At 38.7% G+C, this 17,789-nt stretch overlaps 1 protein-coding gene across 1 annotated transcript in view; it reads right to left on the reverse strand.

Moving 5' to 3' along the window:
- LOC121363085 (connector enhancer of kinase suppressor of ras 2-like) overlaps positions 1-17,789 on the reverse strand; it is a 162,473-nt gene that overhangs the window by 31,012 nt on the left and 113,672 nt on the right. Inside the window, exons 10-13 of the mRNA XM_041485172.1 lie at positions 14,159-14,292; positions 13,401-13,606; positions 9,624-9,709; positions 8,183-8,434 (exon numbers count right to left, since the gene is read on the reverse strand). Coding sequence (XP_041341106.1) covers positions 8,183-8,434; positions 9,624-9,709; positions 13,401-13,606; positions 14,159-14,292 — 678 coding nt within the window. The remainder of the gene's footprint in view (positions 1-8,182; positions 8,435-9,623; positions 9,710-13,400; positions 13,607-14,158; positions 14,293-17,789) is intronic.

Below are 17,789 nucleotides of genomic sequence, written 5' to 3' on the forward strand. Positions count from 1 at the left end.
ACTGATTCAGTCAGTGCTTCCCGTTCTGTTTCTTACTTTCCTTTTCCGAAAGTGCTCCTGAAGTAAAAGCAAAGTGTTTCCAAATCAGGGTTTATTTCCTCTCCCCAAATGGGACCCATCCCACACTCCCTGACACAGCTGAAATAAAATAAACCTCCCTCACCCTGCTCTGGCTGCTCTTTCCAGCACCTGAACTACAAATTTTCACTGCTATAAGAACTCAGTTATTTATTTCCTTCCAAAAAAATGCACAAAAACCATTTCTGTGCCACGTGATCACCTTGGATTGTGGCTTCCAGATTTCTTTTGATCAGACAGATTTCATAAGTGTGATGTGAACTTGCATATATTAGGCTGAAAAAAGACTTACTAGAGAGAAATTTGCTTCTGATAATAAAACACATTTTTCTAGAGGTCAGTCTTTCAACACCACAAATTTTTCTGCATTACCAAGCATTAATTTCCAAAGATATTGAATAATGTGATCTCATTAACTGAAGCATACTCTGTAGCAGGAAAATTTAAAAAGACTCTATAACAGTGTGAAAAAGAAAAATATGATTTAACCATTGAACAACTCATAGATTATTGTAACTGATTATTAGTTGCTGTAATTTAGAAAAGAGCAAGAAGAATATCTGTATAAATACAGAGAATATTGTTGATATTAGTACTTGAAATATAAAAAACATAATTACGCCTTTTAAAATCTTTATCAATAATTAATTTATCATAAGAAAAATCTCAGCTCCTGACCAACTCATCGCTAACACAGATATTATTACCAGTAATTAAGTGTGGACACGTGGGATTACTACAGACCTTTGTCACATATTTATCATCTTTTATTTGACTGATTTTCTCCTCAAAGAAGCTCTCTTGGGAGAACAATCTTGCTGCCAACTTGAAATGCCAACCTTTATAAAGGATTTGTGATACTCTACATGGAAACACCCACACTCTGGCATTTCTATAAATGTCTACCTATAGCTAAAATTAATTTCCTTGTGTAATTCTAATTACATGCAGATTCAATGCTGACAATGACAATGTGCAAGGCTCCTACCTGCATTTTCAGCAACTTTTGTTTTTTTGAGCAGTTACTTCTTACCACTTTGTGACATTTGAAAAAGAAATTGCCTTTTCCTAGTTCCCAAAGTAAAACTTTACTTCATCTTACTACAAGGCCACTTTCATGAGTAGCAGACATGTGGGAGGCTCAGGAGACACAAGTCTTGTCATGCTGTCAGAGACTATAAAGCACAAATTCTGTGAAATTCAGGTCACTGGCACCTATCTGCCTTCTTTAGTCAGCTCCACGTTCCTGGAGCTCCAGGGATCCCCACGGATCTGCTGTGCCTTGCACGAGTGGAGATGAAAGGACACAAAGCCTCTCTGGTGCCACCAGCAGATCTGAGGCTCCTCTCCCAGAGGAAATCCTGTAGAAAGTCCCATTGACCTGAAACTGCTATAAATAACTTATACCAAAAAAAAAAAAAAGATCATTTGAATCAGATTTTCTTCTCCTAAGTAAAGAAATCAAATAAACCACGAGAACAGAAGAGCCCTGAGCTGCAGAGATCGTGTGAAAAAACACTCATTATTTACTTGTTTCCTGAACAAGAGACAGGAATAGTTGGTGATGAGATTAGAATAGTTTCATGATGGGTGTTACTAATCTCAGTGGTCAAATTCAAGATATTTATTCCATCGACATATATCATTTATTCAGATGCAAAGATTCCAAAGCTTCTTTAACATATGTTCTTCCCCTCTTCTATACTCAGATACTGAATTATTATTAAGAAAAGTAAAAAAGGAAAAAGTTATTTGTTCTTCTGCTTCTTTGACTCATATCTTTATTATCCTGTAGATTTTCTTTATCATGTTTGCTCAAAAGCAATCAAACTGTGGCCTTGTTACAAGGGCTTTACTTGTCTCTCTACCTCAGAGAGCTGATGCTTTCAGCCACTGAATCTGCTTTCAAAATTATCATGCTGAGCTAAAAATAAAAACGGCCTTTGAGGTTCTCACTCCACTCACCCTTGTTGAGAGGAGAGATAACAGAGACAGGAAATCACCCAGTGAAATCTACATTCGTGTACAGTGGGAGGTACTCAAATTTGTGCTGAGGAAAAACAAGAGGGCAGGTGAGGAGATGAGCTGGAGGCAGAGGGAAGGGATCCCTGGAGTTTGTAGTGGTGGGTGATGATCAGCACTGTCAGCACACGGGGCAGCAGGGGAGCTCAGGAAAAACAGGCAATTCCTCCCCCTTCCTCTTCCTCACCTCCCCCACTCCCATGGGAACAGCCCTGTCCTGCCCAGGGCTGATCTTTCTGCCATGAAATATTCCTGTCCTCCAAACCCAAAATCCTGCCTTTCTGCCATGAAATGTTCCTGTCCTCCAAACCCAAAATCCTGCCTTTCTGCCATGAAATGCTCCTGTCCTCCAAAGGTAAAATTCTGCCTTTCTGCCATGAAATATTCCTGTCCTCCAAACTCAAAATCCTGTCTTTGTGCCGTGAAATATTCCTGCCCTCCATACCCAAAATCCTGCTTTTCTGCCATGAAATATTCCTGTCCTCCAAACTCAAAATCCTGTCTTTGTGCCGTGAAATATTCCTGCCCTCCATACCCAAAATCCTGCTTTTCTGCCATGAAATATTCCTGTCCTCCAAACTCAAAATCCTGACTTTCTGCCATTAAATATTCCTGTCCTCCAAATGTAAAATCCTGCCTTTCTGCCATGAAATATTCCTGTCCTCCAAACCCAAAATCCTGCCCTTCTGCCATGAAATGTTCCTGTCCCTCAAACCCAGAATCCTGCCCTTCTGCCATGAGATATTCCTGTCCTCTAGATCCAAAATCCTGCCTTTGTGCCATGAAATGTTCCTGTCCTCCAAACCCCTCCTTGTTCTCCTGCTGGGGAAGGAAGGGGGAAAGGACAGGGAGCAAGGCTGAGCCACTGGGTAGAGAGAAAATTCAGAAGAGTCCCCGAAAGGTTTCAGCTGGATTCCTGCACTTTGATCCTTTCAGCAGTAGAACATGATATTTGTGTGATAAGGGAGAGATTTCTATTTGGTGCATCTTCTGGAGGATAAATATTGCAATTGCCATAGCAATAATATCAGTTGTAACTAATATTTATTAACAAATGGCTGTTAAATTTGGCTTTAGACTATATATATATGTATCTAAACTGCCTCTTTTTTTGGTAACCTGGCAAAACAATAACAACAAAGCATAAATTCATTTGCTAAAATAATACAGTGCAGTACAACTTAGTCGTGTTGTGGTTCTGTGGAGTCAGAGGACTCCAGAATGTTTTACAAATGGCAATTTACCCATGAAGTCACAGCAGGTTAATGAATGCTTCATTTGCTGACTTGCATTGGGAGTGGTTTGTTTGAAGATGCAGAATATCATTTCAATGTGCTCTAATAGAGCAGAATTACTTCTGAAAACACTGCATATGTTTGGATAAAGGCAGCCTCATATTTGCTCTGTGCAAAGTGTCCTGATGGAACTACAAATAAAGGAATTCCAGCCCAGCCAGGCAGCCTGAACTTCGGAAGCAGCAGGAATAGCAGCCTGTCTCAGGGCTGGATTTGCAAACACATCCATCCTAATCTGGCTGTTCCAAACAAAATCCCACCCCTCTCCTGAGCCTCTGCAAGGGGCTGGATCTTCCAGAAATCAAGGACAAGCTGAGTTCTGGGTTAGCACTGGTTTAGTCTTTTTTTTTTTCCCCTAGATCCAAGTCAGTTATGAAGTTCTTGATTACTGAATGAATGTGAAAACTCAAAGACTGATGATATTATTGTTAAAAAGAACATTTCTTAACATTTTATTTCCCTTTATTTTCCCTTACGTTGTAAAAAGGTGGGTAAAACACCTTTTTAAAATACCTTTTTCCCCTTTAAGCTGTTTACAGATTAATAAAGAGTGTAGTTTAGAGAGTCAGGTCTGAACAGAACTCTAAATAAATATTATTGGACATTGCAACTCAAGGATACTCTTCAAGTATGAGGGAGGGACTTGTCAACTCAAGCCTTCATGTGCACTGTTCCAATAAAAAATAAGATTATTTTCCAATCAGTACAATTGGGAATACTCATTTTGAGACTACAGAAGTCAAAAATACTTATATTGGCTTCTCTGAGCAGCCAGAACCCACACAATCATCCTCAGAGTGATTTCCAGCATAACTGCAGGTAGGAAAAGAAGGTTTTCTATATTACAGATACTTAAATAAAAAGCAAAGATAGAATTTATTCAGCAATTCAGAAGGGAAATAAAATTCTGAAGAAAGTAATGCTCAGTTTTGCTTCTTTCTGCAAGAGCAGGAAGGATAAATAAAACATGAGCACATTTCCTGCAAAATTGGCAATAAAAGGCTCCTCCCTCAATCACTGGAGCTGAATACGTGTGATTCTCCCAGACTATCTTAATTATTCCACTTACCAGAGCAGATCTCAGACTGCCTGTCATCCCAAAAAAAGCATCTGGAACATCTGGCACATCCCAGCGTGCACCCATTACACAACACCCAGACCTGCATTGGTTTTGCACAGGTTTTAATTCTCAGCATGTGCCATTAAACTTTATATCGTTTGTCAGGCTGCCTCTGCAGCTCCAGGAACAGTTAAAGAGCATTTCCATCACCCTGTGCCACGGGGATGAGTTACCAACTTCCTGGGAGCAGCAAGAAGGGAATAAAAAGCAAGTTGAGCAAGTGCTGTGTGACGATGGCTAACCCTAAAACACCATCATGTTTAAAATGATCTTTAAAATAAAAGTGACTCCTGGTCTGGCACTCTCAGTGAACACCATTATTTCTGTTTGACTGTTAAGGGAACATTGAAATGAAAGAATTGGTCTTGAAACTCATTAAAAAGCCTTTTCAATACACTGAATTCTAATTCACCAAAAAAAAAATTAGAAATTCCAATCTATTCTCCAGTTTTTTTAATATATGATACTACAAAGGAAAATATCCAATTACTCTGTAGATAATAGGCCCAGAACATTTATCACCAAGTAAAACCAGATGAGAGATCATTATCCAATTGGAGAATTTAATGTGGTAACCAGCAAATTGAATTTCAGAGCTTCAGAAAGTGGTGTAATCTGAGGCAGTAAAACCACAGAGTTGAACAAAGTGTGGATTTCCAGACTGGATCTGGAAGGAGAACTTAATATTCTCTTTTTAGATGGAAGCTGGTTGCCACAGAGCAAAGTGGAACTGGGCAGCAGGATAGGTACAGTTTTCTATAACTTTTTGTAAAATCCTGAAGATTTTCCAAGATTTTTTATGTTTTCTTTTATGGTCAGAAATGCAAAATGAAAATTTCCCAGGTACATCTGGTCTACTGAGCTGGAGTCCTGTGTGGCAAGTTAATTTTCTGCAGAATGAGATCTGGTAATACAAAATAAAAGCATATTCAGGTTTTAACTCTATCCTTGTAAGCCCAGATTTAGGTTCAACCTGGTCAATGATGTCACTTCAGAAGTGAAGCTTTAGTAAACATAGAAAGTCATGTTCCAAGAGATACTCTATTAATTAATAATTATTTATAACAGCCTTGCTAATTGTAATTGACTCTTGCTTAGGTTCTGTGACATTGCATATCAATTAAATTAGAGTTATAAATATATCCTGGAAGGGGGCAGTGTTTCTTGACAGGAATATTTTACTGCACCATGGCTTCATGCATCATTTCATATCCTGGGCATGCTGCCAATATTGCATTACCTAAATATCCATTTTATATAGGAACTCTGCATCCTCCCAGCAACTTATGAAATCAGGCTAATTGTTTAATTTTAGGTTGCAAATCAACATTCCTTCCAAAGCATTAATCTAGTGGTGAATCTCTGCAATTACCAATTTTGCAAAACTTCTTACGTCTGGTAATTTAAACTACTGTTAAGTAAGTGCCTTTTTGGATTTTTTTGCTACATATTTATGTGAGTGCTTAGAAAATTAAGCAATGGCTAAGTGATGCTCAATTCCTCCTTCCATCAAGCCATCTTTGTTTGATTACAAAACATTATCACCTTCCCTTCACTGAAGATGATGAAAATCCTATTTATCCTCTCCATTTCCCAAAGCATTTATCTGGCCTGAAATTTTGATCTATATCCAGAAGTTGCACTGGGCATGTGTTAAGAGGAGAGGATTTCATGGAAATGTGATTCCACCAGTTCAGTGCTTTTACCTTCCATTGAAAAACACAGAGCAAAAGAAAGAAGAAAAGCTAAACCAGTTTTGTCAACTTTTTAAATAAAAATGTAGCAAAAGCTGTTTTAAGATGATTTGGTCTCATTATCCAAAAAGGGTTTCTGTATCAAAATGCTTATGAAAATCCTGGTAACACCTTTGGATATTAAGGAAATGAGCTGACCTACTTGAATTTATATCTAAGAATGCAACAACTCTGTTACTTTTCCTCTTTGCTATCAAGCTGCCATGAAACGTTCTTTGATATTTCACATTTTTGTTCTGGGTAGCTCTCTTTCAAGATAAATATGCCCATGTTTTTGCTTGGCTTTTCAGAATTCTTTCAGTATTGCAAGTGGAAAGACGTTAATGTGAATGATTCTGTGCTGGCAAGAACCCACAAAATCTGTGTCAGCAACTCTGGGTATTTGTCGACTCAGTTCCTCTTGTATATTTATAAGGCAGTTGACAAAGTGCCTCAGATATTCTGATTCCTGTGATTATCTCCTGAAGGACTGCAAAGGTCTCTTTTAATGCTGCTCCAAAATTTTATGGTGATAAAAGAATTAATACTGCTCTGTCAGTCCATGAAGAATCATTTTACCTGTGCCCTCCTCTGCAATCACTGCACATGGAGCAGGGACTGCACTCACTTATAGGGTGGAACAACCACTCCATGTTTTCTCTTCCTGTTTTCCAGTTTCCTCCTTTTCCTTCAGACCCTTTAGAGTAGATATTTTATGCCATTCAGGTATTTTAAAATATTTACTTTATTATCATTCAATATCATACTGCTAATCTGTCACATTAGTTAATTGCATGATGGTGTGGAAATCATACAAGAAAATAGAACTTCAGTCCTGAAATCAAGGGTGGAATTTGCATCTTACCCAAAATGACCTATTTATTCTCTCATCAGAGCTCAGGTGAGCCAACAGATCATCAACAGAATTCCAAAATCTGACTGAAACCAGCTGATTCATCTACCTAGTTATGAAATATTGTTGGGGTTTGTTGCAGGGTTGTATAATAATTTTCTCATTCATCCTGATAAATTGCCTGCTGATTTTTTCTCTAGGTTTGAAATCCTTTGCTTTGACTTTATGATATTGATAATCTCTGTCAGAGAGATTTAAATCCACAATTTAAAGAAATAAATTTAAATAAACAATAACTCCATTAAACTCATCTGTTTTTACAAGACACAGTAATCAAAGTGAAAATACAAAAGCTTATAAATTAATGTATAATAAATCATTATCAGAAGCTGAGTGCAGGATCCTTATGAACCTTCAGAGATAATACAGTCTAATTAAACTAAACTCAGTGAGACTGAGTAATTAAGAGCACGATTTTATTAAAGCATCTGACAGCAAATGATTCTTGCCTTGTGTTTTGCTGCTCTGTCCTGACTTTTATGAGAAAGCTGTCGTGATACTGACATTGAAAAAGCGACTCTTGGGAGAAATTTGTCATGACACCAAGACTGAGCAGCCTTTCTCAGACTATGAAATACAGCATGGAAACATGAAATAGAAGACTGGCCCTTTATGCTTGGATCAATCCTAAGAGAAGAACACTTGAATGCCTGGATCAATCCTACAGGAGAAGACTTGAATGCCTGGATCAATCCAATAGGAGAACATCTGAATGCCTGGATCAATCCTAAGGGGAGGACCCCTGAATGCCTGGATCAGTCCTAAGGGGAGAACATCTGAATGCCTGGATCCATCCTACAGGAGAACCCTGAATGCCTGGATCCATCCCAGAGGAGAACACCTGAATGCCTGGATCCATCCCAGAAGAGAACACCTGAATGCCTGGATCCATCCCAGAGGAGAACACCTGAATGCCTGGATCCATCCCAGAGGAGAACCCTGAATGCCTGGATCCATCCCAGAGGAGAGCCCTCCTTGTTGTCCCTGTGGCCGCGCAGGGAGGTGCTGGCTGGGCACTCACGTGGTAGAGTGGAACGGTGTTGTTCTCTGCCAGGGAGAAGCTGAGCACGTCCTGCTGCCCTGGCTCCATCCTGACGTTGATGGTGGAGGCCAGCAGCGAGGGGCTGATGGGGTAGCCGGGGTTCCCTGGGCCTTTGCCCTTTTTCCTGGACCTCCGGCCCGTGTCCCGCTTGCTGTCCCTCTGCGCCAGGGGCTCCTCCTGGATCACCAGGATCTTGTCGTCGCTCAGGTAGCGCAGCAGCGAGTTCTCAGAGTCAGTGGTTGGAGGGGGAGGAAGGCAAAAAGAAACATTAGGAAGAGGAAACAAGCAGAGAAGCATTTTGGCTGGCCAGAGACCATCACTGGGTGCTGTTAAACTGGGAAAAGTTGTGCGAGTGTCCAGGGAATTGTGAGGGCTCTCCCTGCACTCCATTCCACATTTCACCACGGATGGTGAAAGGGAGCAGACACAGAAAATATTACTGGCTTGTATCATGCAGGGAGCATCTCTGGGAGTATTCCAGACACCAGGAGTGTAATTTCAAGGAATTTGACAAGCTGGAATAATGGTTTTAAGGAGATGTGCAGCAAACTTGGGCACAGTTTCAAAACGGGAGCTGGCCAGGCAACAAGTCTGTTACTGTCTGCAACAGTGAAATATGAGCTAAACACACATCAACAGATTTGGAATAAATCAGAAAAGGCTTGTGCCTTAAATGAAATTTATTTTCTCTTGGAATGGAAGTTTAGTGAAAAAAAGTAGTTTAAAATCCTGTATTGATCTTCAAGAATATCATTCATTTTTTGTCACACTTTTAGGAGTCAAGTTGAACTCCTCTCAGCTTTCCAGACCATGCCTAAAAGATTCTAAAAAATAGTATTGAAGAATCTTCAAAGTCGGTATCACAATAAATGTGGTTGCATATTTGAAGAAGATTCTTTTGAATTACAGCATTTCTTTTTGCCAGAGGAAATAAAGGAAAAAAGAAACTGTGCAATCACTTTTCTTTCTTGCAAAGTTCATAATTCCCACTGGGATCAATGGAAGTTTGTGATTAGAACTGCTGGTCTGAACACTGACAGTACAGTTGCTGAATCCTTTTCCAAATTTTAATTCATACTGATCTAAATGTTCTCAGAGGATGCTACTTTACATCTGTAACATCACTTACTGTTTTCTAGAGCTGTGCAGATTTAGAACTGCTTGCTTTTAACACATATCTGAGCCTTCAAAGTACTTTTTCCCTTGATGTTTATGTTTCTTTATACTAGAATTAAATTCCTCCTACTAATACACATTTTTAATTTTCAGAAATAGAAACAGAAAAGCACAGACACTAAACAGGGTGTTTTATATCTTCTGTGACACTCAAAAAAAAAAAAATTTTTTTTTTCCTGTGATGCTCCTTAAGCAACAAAGGAAAAACATCTTGGAGAAGAGGAGAGAAAAAAAAATACTCACCTCTGCTTCCCCTCTTGTACATGTTCTGTTCTTTGGGCTCCCCTATCCAGCTGTACTCAGTAGGCATTGAAACTGGCCTCAGATCTCCTGCAAACAAGGCAAGGAAAACCAATGTAATTTTTGAAGGCTAGGAATGGCAGGCTGGAGGGTCAGTAATGTCCATAAATTCCAGGTGTGCCACAACCCCTCAGAGCAGCCCATCATTAGAGCTGTGGCCTTCAGGATCAGTGAAACCTCCCAGAGCCTCCTCTTCATCACCCCGGCCTCAAGGGAAGCACCACCAGCTCTGGTGAAATTCCATGTAAATTCAAAGCAGATCACAAATTTATTTGAAAACTCTGCTCTGTATGAACTTCCTCACTCATTAAATGGGTGTTGGGAATAAAGAGAGAAACAGATTTTAAGTGGGTGAAAATGCTGTAGGAAAAGTAGAGAGGGAATTAATACAGATGGAACAACACAGATCTGCCAGGGAAACATAAACCCCCCTGACCTGGGAAATCCCGGGGTGAGAAATGATGGAATCTCATTTCAAGGAACATTAATTTCCACTGGCTCAGGAGGAAAACCTGGGGCTCAGTTTGGGGACAACAGCCAGCAAAGATTCAGCCACGGGGGTTTTAACCCACGGGATTTCACGGCACTGGGACAGTGAGACCCTGATGTGCCCGAGCACCAGAGCAGGGATGGGAGGGCAGCACACCAGGAGCACCCCCAAATCAGAGGGGTGATTCTTGGGGTACTGAGATTTGCCCATATTACACTTTTGTGCATGAAATTTAGTGGATCAATTATCCTATGGAAAAATACATTTCATTGTATTTCACAGCTGAGACTACCTTCAACTACAAATGTGGGATTCAACTCCTAATCCTTAGAAGAACAATATCAATTAAGAGAAAAACCTCAATTAAAAATAATCACAGTATAAAAAGATAGAGAAACAACATAAAAAATTTACAAAAAGAAAACAGGAAGGCACAAAGCACGTGAAGATCATCATAACCAAACTGAACAGTTTTTCTGTAAAGAAGGGAAAGATCTGAAGTTCTAAAATTATTTATACACAAATACAGATACCACAGCACATCAAAAATAGAAATTCAGGACAGGAATCACACAAGGCAAATGAATGAGTGATTTTGTAAATTGCTTATTTCACTTCCAAGTCCTTTCCCAATGAAAAAGTAACCTTTAAATTATTTTGACATTGCAGCTTGGATATTTTTCTGAGGAGCAAAAAATTTTTGTGTACAAGGATACCAGAATAAATTGAAAGAAAAAAAAAATTATGATGTTTTTGCCTCTAACACATAAATGGACGAGGTTTGAAATGTATTGCCACAAGAACTCTTTAGACCAGAGCATTTTACAGTCAGGAAAACAACAGAGTATAATGTTCAGTAAAACAAAAAATGAACTGCAACGTTGTTAAAAACAAGCTTAATTTTCATAAATACATTGGAAAAAATGGACTTTTTATCTCCTTGTATTTTGCATGTATTCTGAATACCCATCACCTGCATGAGTATCCATCCACCTACCAGCTGCACAGGAGACTGATTTCTAATAATGGCTGCAATCCTGGGAGGTCCAAGGCTGGAATTTTGGAGCAGTAGTTTGTGTCAGCCCAAGCAATAATGAAAGTGGCTGCTTGGCCATGAAAGTTTTCAGAAGTTTTATTTTCATTTCTTTGCTCATGGCTCTGTGGTTCCAGCATCAGTTTGCTGGAGCTGCCATAAATCCTGTCTTTTTACTGAAAGACACATTGTCACTTTGATGATGGATGGCACCTCAGTCAGAAAGTACAAAACCTTCCACTACAGTAGAACATCATTTGCATGTCTGTTAATCAACGGATTAATTAAATCAGTAGTTAAAAAGAAAAATCTGGTTTAGCAGTCATTTTTGAGAGAAAGGCATATTTCAGAGACTTGAAAACCAAATTCCTTCTGGATTTCAATCAGAATTGTCCATCATAGACAAAAAAAAATCTTGTGTACCCCTGGGATCAGGCAGAGAGCCCAATATTTTAAGTCACCCTGCAGGAAGAATTTATGAAAGCAAGCCAAATACACCCATCTGGCTCCAATTTTAATCACAGTTAAGATTTCTCTTTATCTTTCATTCTAATTCTGTTTTAAAATGATGTCACTTCCCAAGGAGATAAAGAGTGAACATTACTGGTCCCAAGATGGAATCCTGTTCCTCAGCGTCACAGCTCTTTCAAGCATCAAGCAGATGACTGAAGCAGTTACTAAAAATACCCTGCATATAACAAAGATTTATTAAGATTTCCTACCCTGAAAGGTTCTGTGTGCACATACACACACCATCAAGTCCATTTTACTTGCCGTTTTTACCCAAAATCCAGCTGCAATCAGCAATTACAGCAGCAGGAGGGAAGTTCTGTGTAACTGATAAACACAAGATAAATAGTAAGAGCAGGAGGCAGAGAAGCTGCATTTAAGAACAGCCCTGGTAGCAAACCCACACCAGACTCAGCAGCAGCAGAGAATCAGGGACTGCAGTGATTCAAGAGTTTTCTTTTTTCCCCCACTGTGCTCCCTTTCAGCTGCTCTTGGATCTTCCACCAGAACCACTCTTGGGATTCTCTCCCCTGAACTGCAGCAGGATTTTAGTACCTGTGTTCTTCACTCACACATTTTCCTTTACTGCTCTGAGCTTCTCAGAGGTTTTTCCTTTCCTAAATTTCAAAGACAAAAACTTAGGGAGTTGTTGGGGCTTTTTAACAAAATGAGAGAAAAAAAGATCTCAGAACAGGGGAATAAAGGACTTACGGATGGCTTGCCATATATCAATAAATATCTATATAGATCTCAAAAGACAGCAGCTACCCACAGAGAACACTATGGTCTTTGCTTTCTCTGAGGCTCAGAAATAATGCCATTTTCAAAATCAGACATAATTGCAGTTTTCAAAAGAAATCTCCTATCTGAAATCTGTAAGCTTTACAAGACTGTCCTACCTTGAAAATAAAGCAACTGAAAAAGAAAAAAAAAAGCAACTGAAAATACATGGCCCATACACTACTGTATTTCAGCAGTATTTGTCTCAAATTCATTAAACACCAAGAAATTCAGTTTAAACAGAGAAGCAAAAAAAAAAAAATTATCAGTTAATTTTCAACAACACCTTTTATATAGATCCATAAATATAGATCCATACACTTGTATACAAGCACATGTGATTGTACACCTGCATACCCAATAGGGATTTATCTACACACTGAATTTCTATAGAAAACCAGAGGTAATTATTGTTTAATAGCATTTTATATATTTAGGCATCCTCATCCTAAGGTTTGAAGTACAGTTCCAGCACTAATGAGTGCATTGTAGGGTACTCCTCATGCATTTAATGCAGAGCTGAATTTTGGAGGGCCTTCCATCTTACAGACACTTTCACACCACAAGGCAATTCCTTCACTGAAGTTTAACAGCCCAGAACATTGCAAGTGGAATAATCTCCAGGAGTCTGGGAGGGGAAATTGAGTAAATAAAGATGCTGGCTATTCAAATAATATGAATTTAATTATCATTCAACGTTCCAGTATGAACTGCAAAATAACTGCATAAATAACTTACTCCTCACCAGAAATGGTAGTGTGTGATTTTTCTAGTTATTCCTTCATGCAAACTCCTGTTTGTTGTTCAGAGCCAACAGGTCACAGTCTGACAAGAATGGCAGATTTGGGGGGGTTGCAGAGTTAAGAGCAGAGTTTGTGAATCAAGAAGGTGGAGGAAATGCAGCCTACCATGGGTGGGGGTTTTTTCCCTTCTCCTCACGCCCGAGGCTCTGCTCCTCTCGTACTCAGAGCCCCCCGGGTGTCCTTCCCCCTCGATCAGGGTGTAGAATTTCCCACTCTCGTGCTCCAGGAAATAATTGGGAGACTCAGAGCCTTTCATCCCAGACTTTCCAAACTTGCTGATGTCATCACAAGACATGATTCCAATTTCATCCCTGAAAACAGAAGATGAAATAGGAGAAATGAACCATTTAAGGGAAATTTCCAGCATGCACCTGCCTCTTCCAAATGCTACAAATAAAAAGTCTTGCAATTGAAATGTTCACTTTGTAAGTGAGGCAATTCTACAAATGTCAATTAACAAAACCATCATTAGGTGCCACTTGAATTATGAGATAAACATTCAGGAGTTTTCTACGATCTGAAGGAGAACATCAGGAATTGTTTTAATATGAGAATATAGGGGTTTCCCTTGCAGAAATGCTCAAAAGTAAGATAGAAATAGACACATAAAAGTAAATCAAACTAATTGATTAAAGACTTCTTTAAATACTTTCTTGATTTAAGGCTAAACCCACATTTTGCTCAGCTAAGTGAAAGTTAAGTTACTCAAACTGGTGTTTAGTGTACTTTTAGCTCGTAATTTTATTAACTATTTAGCTTGATGGTGGGGCTGTTGGTTTTGGGTTTGTTTTATGAATCTAATGAAATCAAAGTGTAAATTTTTTTTTTTTTTCAAAACCTCAAATTCCTTAGGACATAAATACCTGGGGCCGTAAAGTCCTGACATAGGGGAGAGAATGAAAACATCCTGGAGTGCAGAGTTGTCCATTTTTGAGGACATGCCCATCGTACTCGTTGGGGTTGTAGAGCTGCTTGTGGGGCTGGTTGGAATCACAGGCTGTAAAAATCAAAAAGGAACATGAAGAATAAGTTAATGTTTTCTGTGCTACAAGAATCAACAAAATCAGTGTGCATGATTGTAGGAATTTTGACCTCTTTTTTTGGATTAGAATTTTTTTTTGAATTTCTGAAGTTTCTTCCAAAAAGGTGTCCAGTGAAACTCTAGACTTCAAGAATGTTATGAAAGAAACTGATAAACGACCATTAAATTAATTTAAAAGCCACCTCAAGGGAAAATCTGAGACTCAAACAAAATATTGTCTTTAATCAATGCAGAAAATCAATTATCTGAGGAGAAAGGACACAGTGTATTAAATGCCATTAATACAGAAGTTAATTACAGAGCTCTGGAATACTTGTACTGAATGAAATTATTGTGTTGGTTTCAGTGGAAGATTTATTGTTAGCAAGGACAGAACATTTTGATTTTTTAAGAAAGCAGAATTCATTGTCCTTTGGCTTTATAGTCATGGTGATAACAAATGCGTGTTCTGCAGTACATAGCAAAGAAATAGAAATTAACCTAAAAAAAATAAATATCCTTTAAGATTTTTACTTTTTAAACTTTCACACGATGTTGAACACAATTGTTGGATTCAGATGTCACAGAGAAGCTCAAGCCAGTGGTCTGCAAGGACTACAAGGATGATAACCAAATATGCTGGGCAGGATACAGAGAGATAAACAAAGAATATTTATCAACCAAGGTTCAGTCTGTGTTGATATTCAAGAAATAGAAAATATTTTTATTTATAAAAGTTATGGTTAAATAGATACAACCAGCTTTCTACAGGTGGAAGGAAAACCCAGTGACTCAAAATTTGGATGAAAGCTATAAACAACGATCTTTTTCTAAATAAAATGTTTCTATGCTCCAGAGATAAACACCAAAATATTTTTTATATGGTTCAAAAAGTAAAAGCAATCCTAAATACCAAAAAATGATGTTTTTTATAAGAATGTCAGTCTACTAAGAGATCAAAATTATATTAGTTCTCTATGCTTATTGTTAAACTAAATAATAAATGGTGTAATTGTTCTGGATCAATTAGTGACAGTTGTGAAAAGTTGTCCAAATAAAAATTAAAAAATACAATATATTGTATTTTATTTGAATGATGTTGTAGTGTGCAGAGCATTTTTTGCCATAGCAGATTAAAAAAACCACATTTTGTCCTGAGTGGAAAAATAATTAGAGAGTTTAAAAATTCAAATAATCTCCTACTATCACATCATGTCAGCCAGAGACAAAAGGGGGAAAAAAATGGTGTCACAAATCTCACTGAAAGATAATGGAGTACAGAACTAGCAGATGGAAACTGTTATTTCAGCATCAAGGAAAACCCTCTAAAGGAAAAGAACACTACAACAAGGCCAAATAATACATTTTATAAAGCCCCACAGATTCTGTATCATCAATAATTCATAAATTACCTATGTGGCATAATTTTAAACTTAATTATTGTTAAAAAATATTAATAACCTCTTTAAGTGCCTTAAGCAACAATAGAGAACATGAAAACTTTTATTTAAAACTTCCTGCTGTGCACCAACGCAAGGTAACAAATATGATTTCAAGTTCTTAAACCCTATTTCCTTTTTGCCTTCCCTAATTATGTACTGCTTTTTGTTTTGGTTGTTTTTGGGGTTTTTTTTTTTTTGTTTTTTTTTTTTTTTTTTTTTTTTTTTCCAAGAAAAAATTTTTTTCTCCTGCTGTGCACCAACGCAAGGTAACAAATATGATTTCAAGTTCTTAAACCCTATTTCCTTTTTGCCTTCCCTAATTATGTACTGGTTTTTGTTTCGGTTGTTTTTGGTTGTTTTCTTTTTTTTTTTTTTTTTTACCAGCAGAAAATTGATTTCCAGAAAATGGAATGATTCCCATTCTATTTTAAATCAGAATGGAAAAATTGCTCCACATGTGGACACAGAAATAGATAAATGGGGTGCACCATGAAAACAGCACGTGGAGAGAAACATGTATGGATCTGGACCTGGAAGAGGCCATGGAATACAACACACCCGTGTGTGTTATCCTTCTTTGTGACTGACAAAATCTGACTTTTGGTGAGCTGTTTCTCTCTCAGTCTGTTTCTCAGGTATCTTCCTGCAGCTCGTGGCTGCTTGGCCGTTCCCTGTCCTGCTCTTCCCTCGCTGTAACCCTCCTGTGCTCCCTGCTATCCCAAAGCCTGCTCTTTCTGCGGGATCCAGTTTAATCCACGAGCAGCAGAAACCTCCAGAACAACAAACAAACAAACCAACCCTGAAATTCTCCTACCAATTCCACCGCTCTAGAGTCTAAAAATGCCAAAGTCACCGAAAGGTGAGGGCACTGCAGCCAACAGGAGAGGGAAGTGAGCTCACTGCTTCCAGCAGCAACAAGCTGTTGTGTCAGCTGTCCAGGAAGCACAGGCTTCAGTGGCATCTTGAAATTTAATCAGGTTGCTTCCAAGTCATTACTGACAATAATAAATAACACCAGATCCAGGTGAGAGCTGCGGGAAGCAGGCAAACCCAAAACCTGCGGCCTGAAATGGATCCAGGTCCTCACACTTGAGTTTTCTCTGTGGCAGGAAGAATAAAAGATCTAGAAATGGTTTTTTCATGCCTCATAACAGAATCTGCTCTTAAGAAGTAACACTGACAGGGCTGGTTTTTTTTTTTTTTGTTTTTCCAAAGTAGTTTATATTTTTATTTAAATCTCTCACCCCACTATTCTCTGATATAGAAGGAATACACTCAAGGAAGGAGACACTCCAAGCACCCTTTGCTCCTCAGGAGCTCATTGGCATTTTTGATGGCAAATCCTGTGGCATACACACACTGTTCACTCTACCACAGCTTCCAAATCCAGTGCTGCCTGTGAATTATGATTCTTTAATACAGGAATATAAATGTATATAATGTACCAATATAAAGAGAAGATCTCTCTGGAAGCCCTGTGCCACTGCAATTTCCATTTTGCTGCCCCTGGAGGCTGCATCTGAAGTTCACAAGTAGATACAAGAGCATCTTGCCAGAGCAAAGGATGTTATTCCTGCAGTGTTATGACAGAAAAATCCCCTCTGGGGGTCACAGGGCCCCATTCCTCTCCCCCAGGGGCAGGCACAGAGAAAGAAAGGTGGCCCTAAATCCCACTGTCAGCATTCCTGGGCTGCAAGGATTACACAAACTCCTTAAGTGAAGCCAGGATTCAGGCACTCTGAGGAATTAAAGGTTTAGAAATGCCAGGCAGGGATGAAATCTGCCTGGATAAGCTTGAAGGGTTTGTTTGTTTCATTAATTTAAAAATCATTCAGAAACACGTTCATGTATCATGTGAACCAAACAGAACAGCTCTGAGAAGCTTCCACGTGATGGAAGTGCATCAACTTCTTACAGGGCGGTAAATGGCATTAAAGTCAACCATCAACAGTTACTGCTTACTGGCAAGCCTTTCCTTTAAAAATGACATTTTGAGTTCAGTGTTTCAGCCAGTTTTTCCTGCTGTAGGGA

The sequence above is a fragment of the Pyrgilauda ruficollis genome, unplaced genomic scaffold, assembly GCF_017590135.1.
Source record: "Pyrgilauda ruficollis isolate IOZ18807 unplaced genomic scaffold, ASM1759013v1 scaffold7, whole genome shotgun sequence".
NCBI lineage: Eukaryota > Metazoa > Chordata > Aves > Passeriformes > Passeridae > Pyrgilauda > Pyrgilauda ruficollis.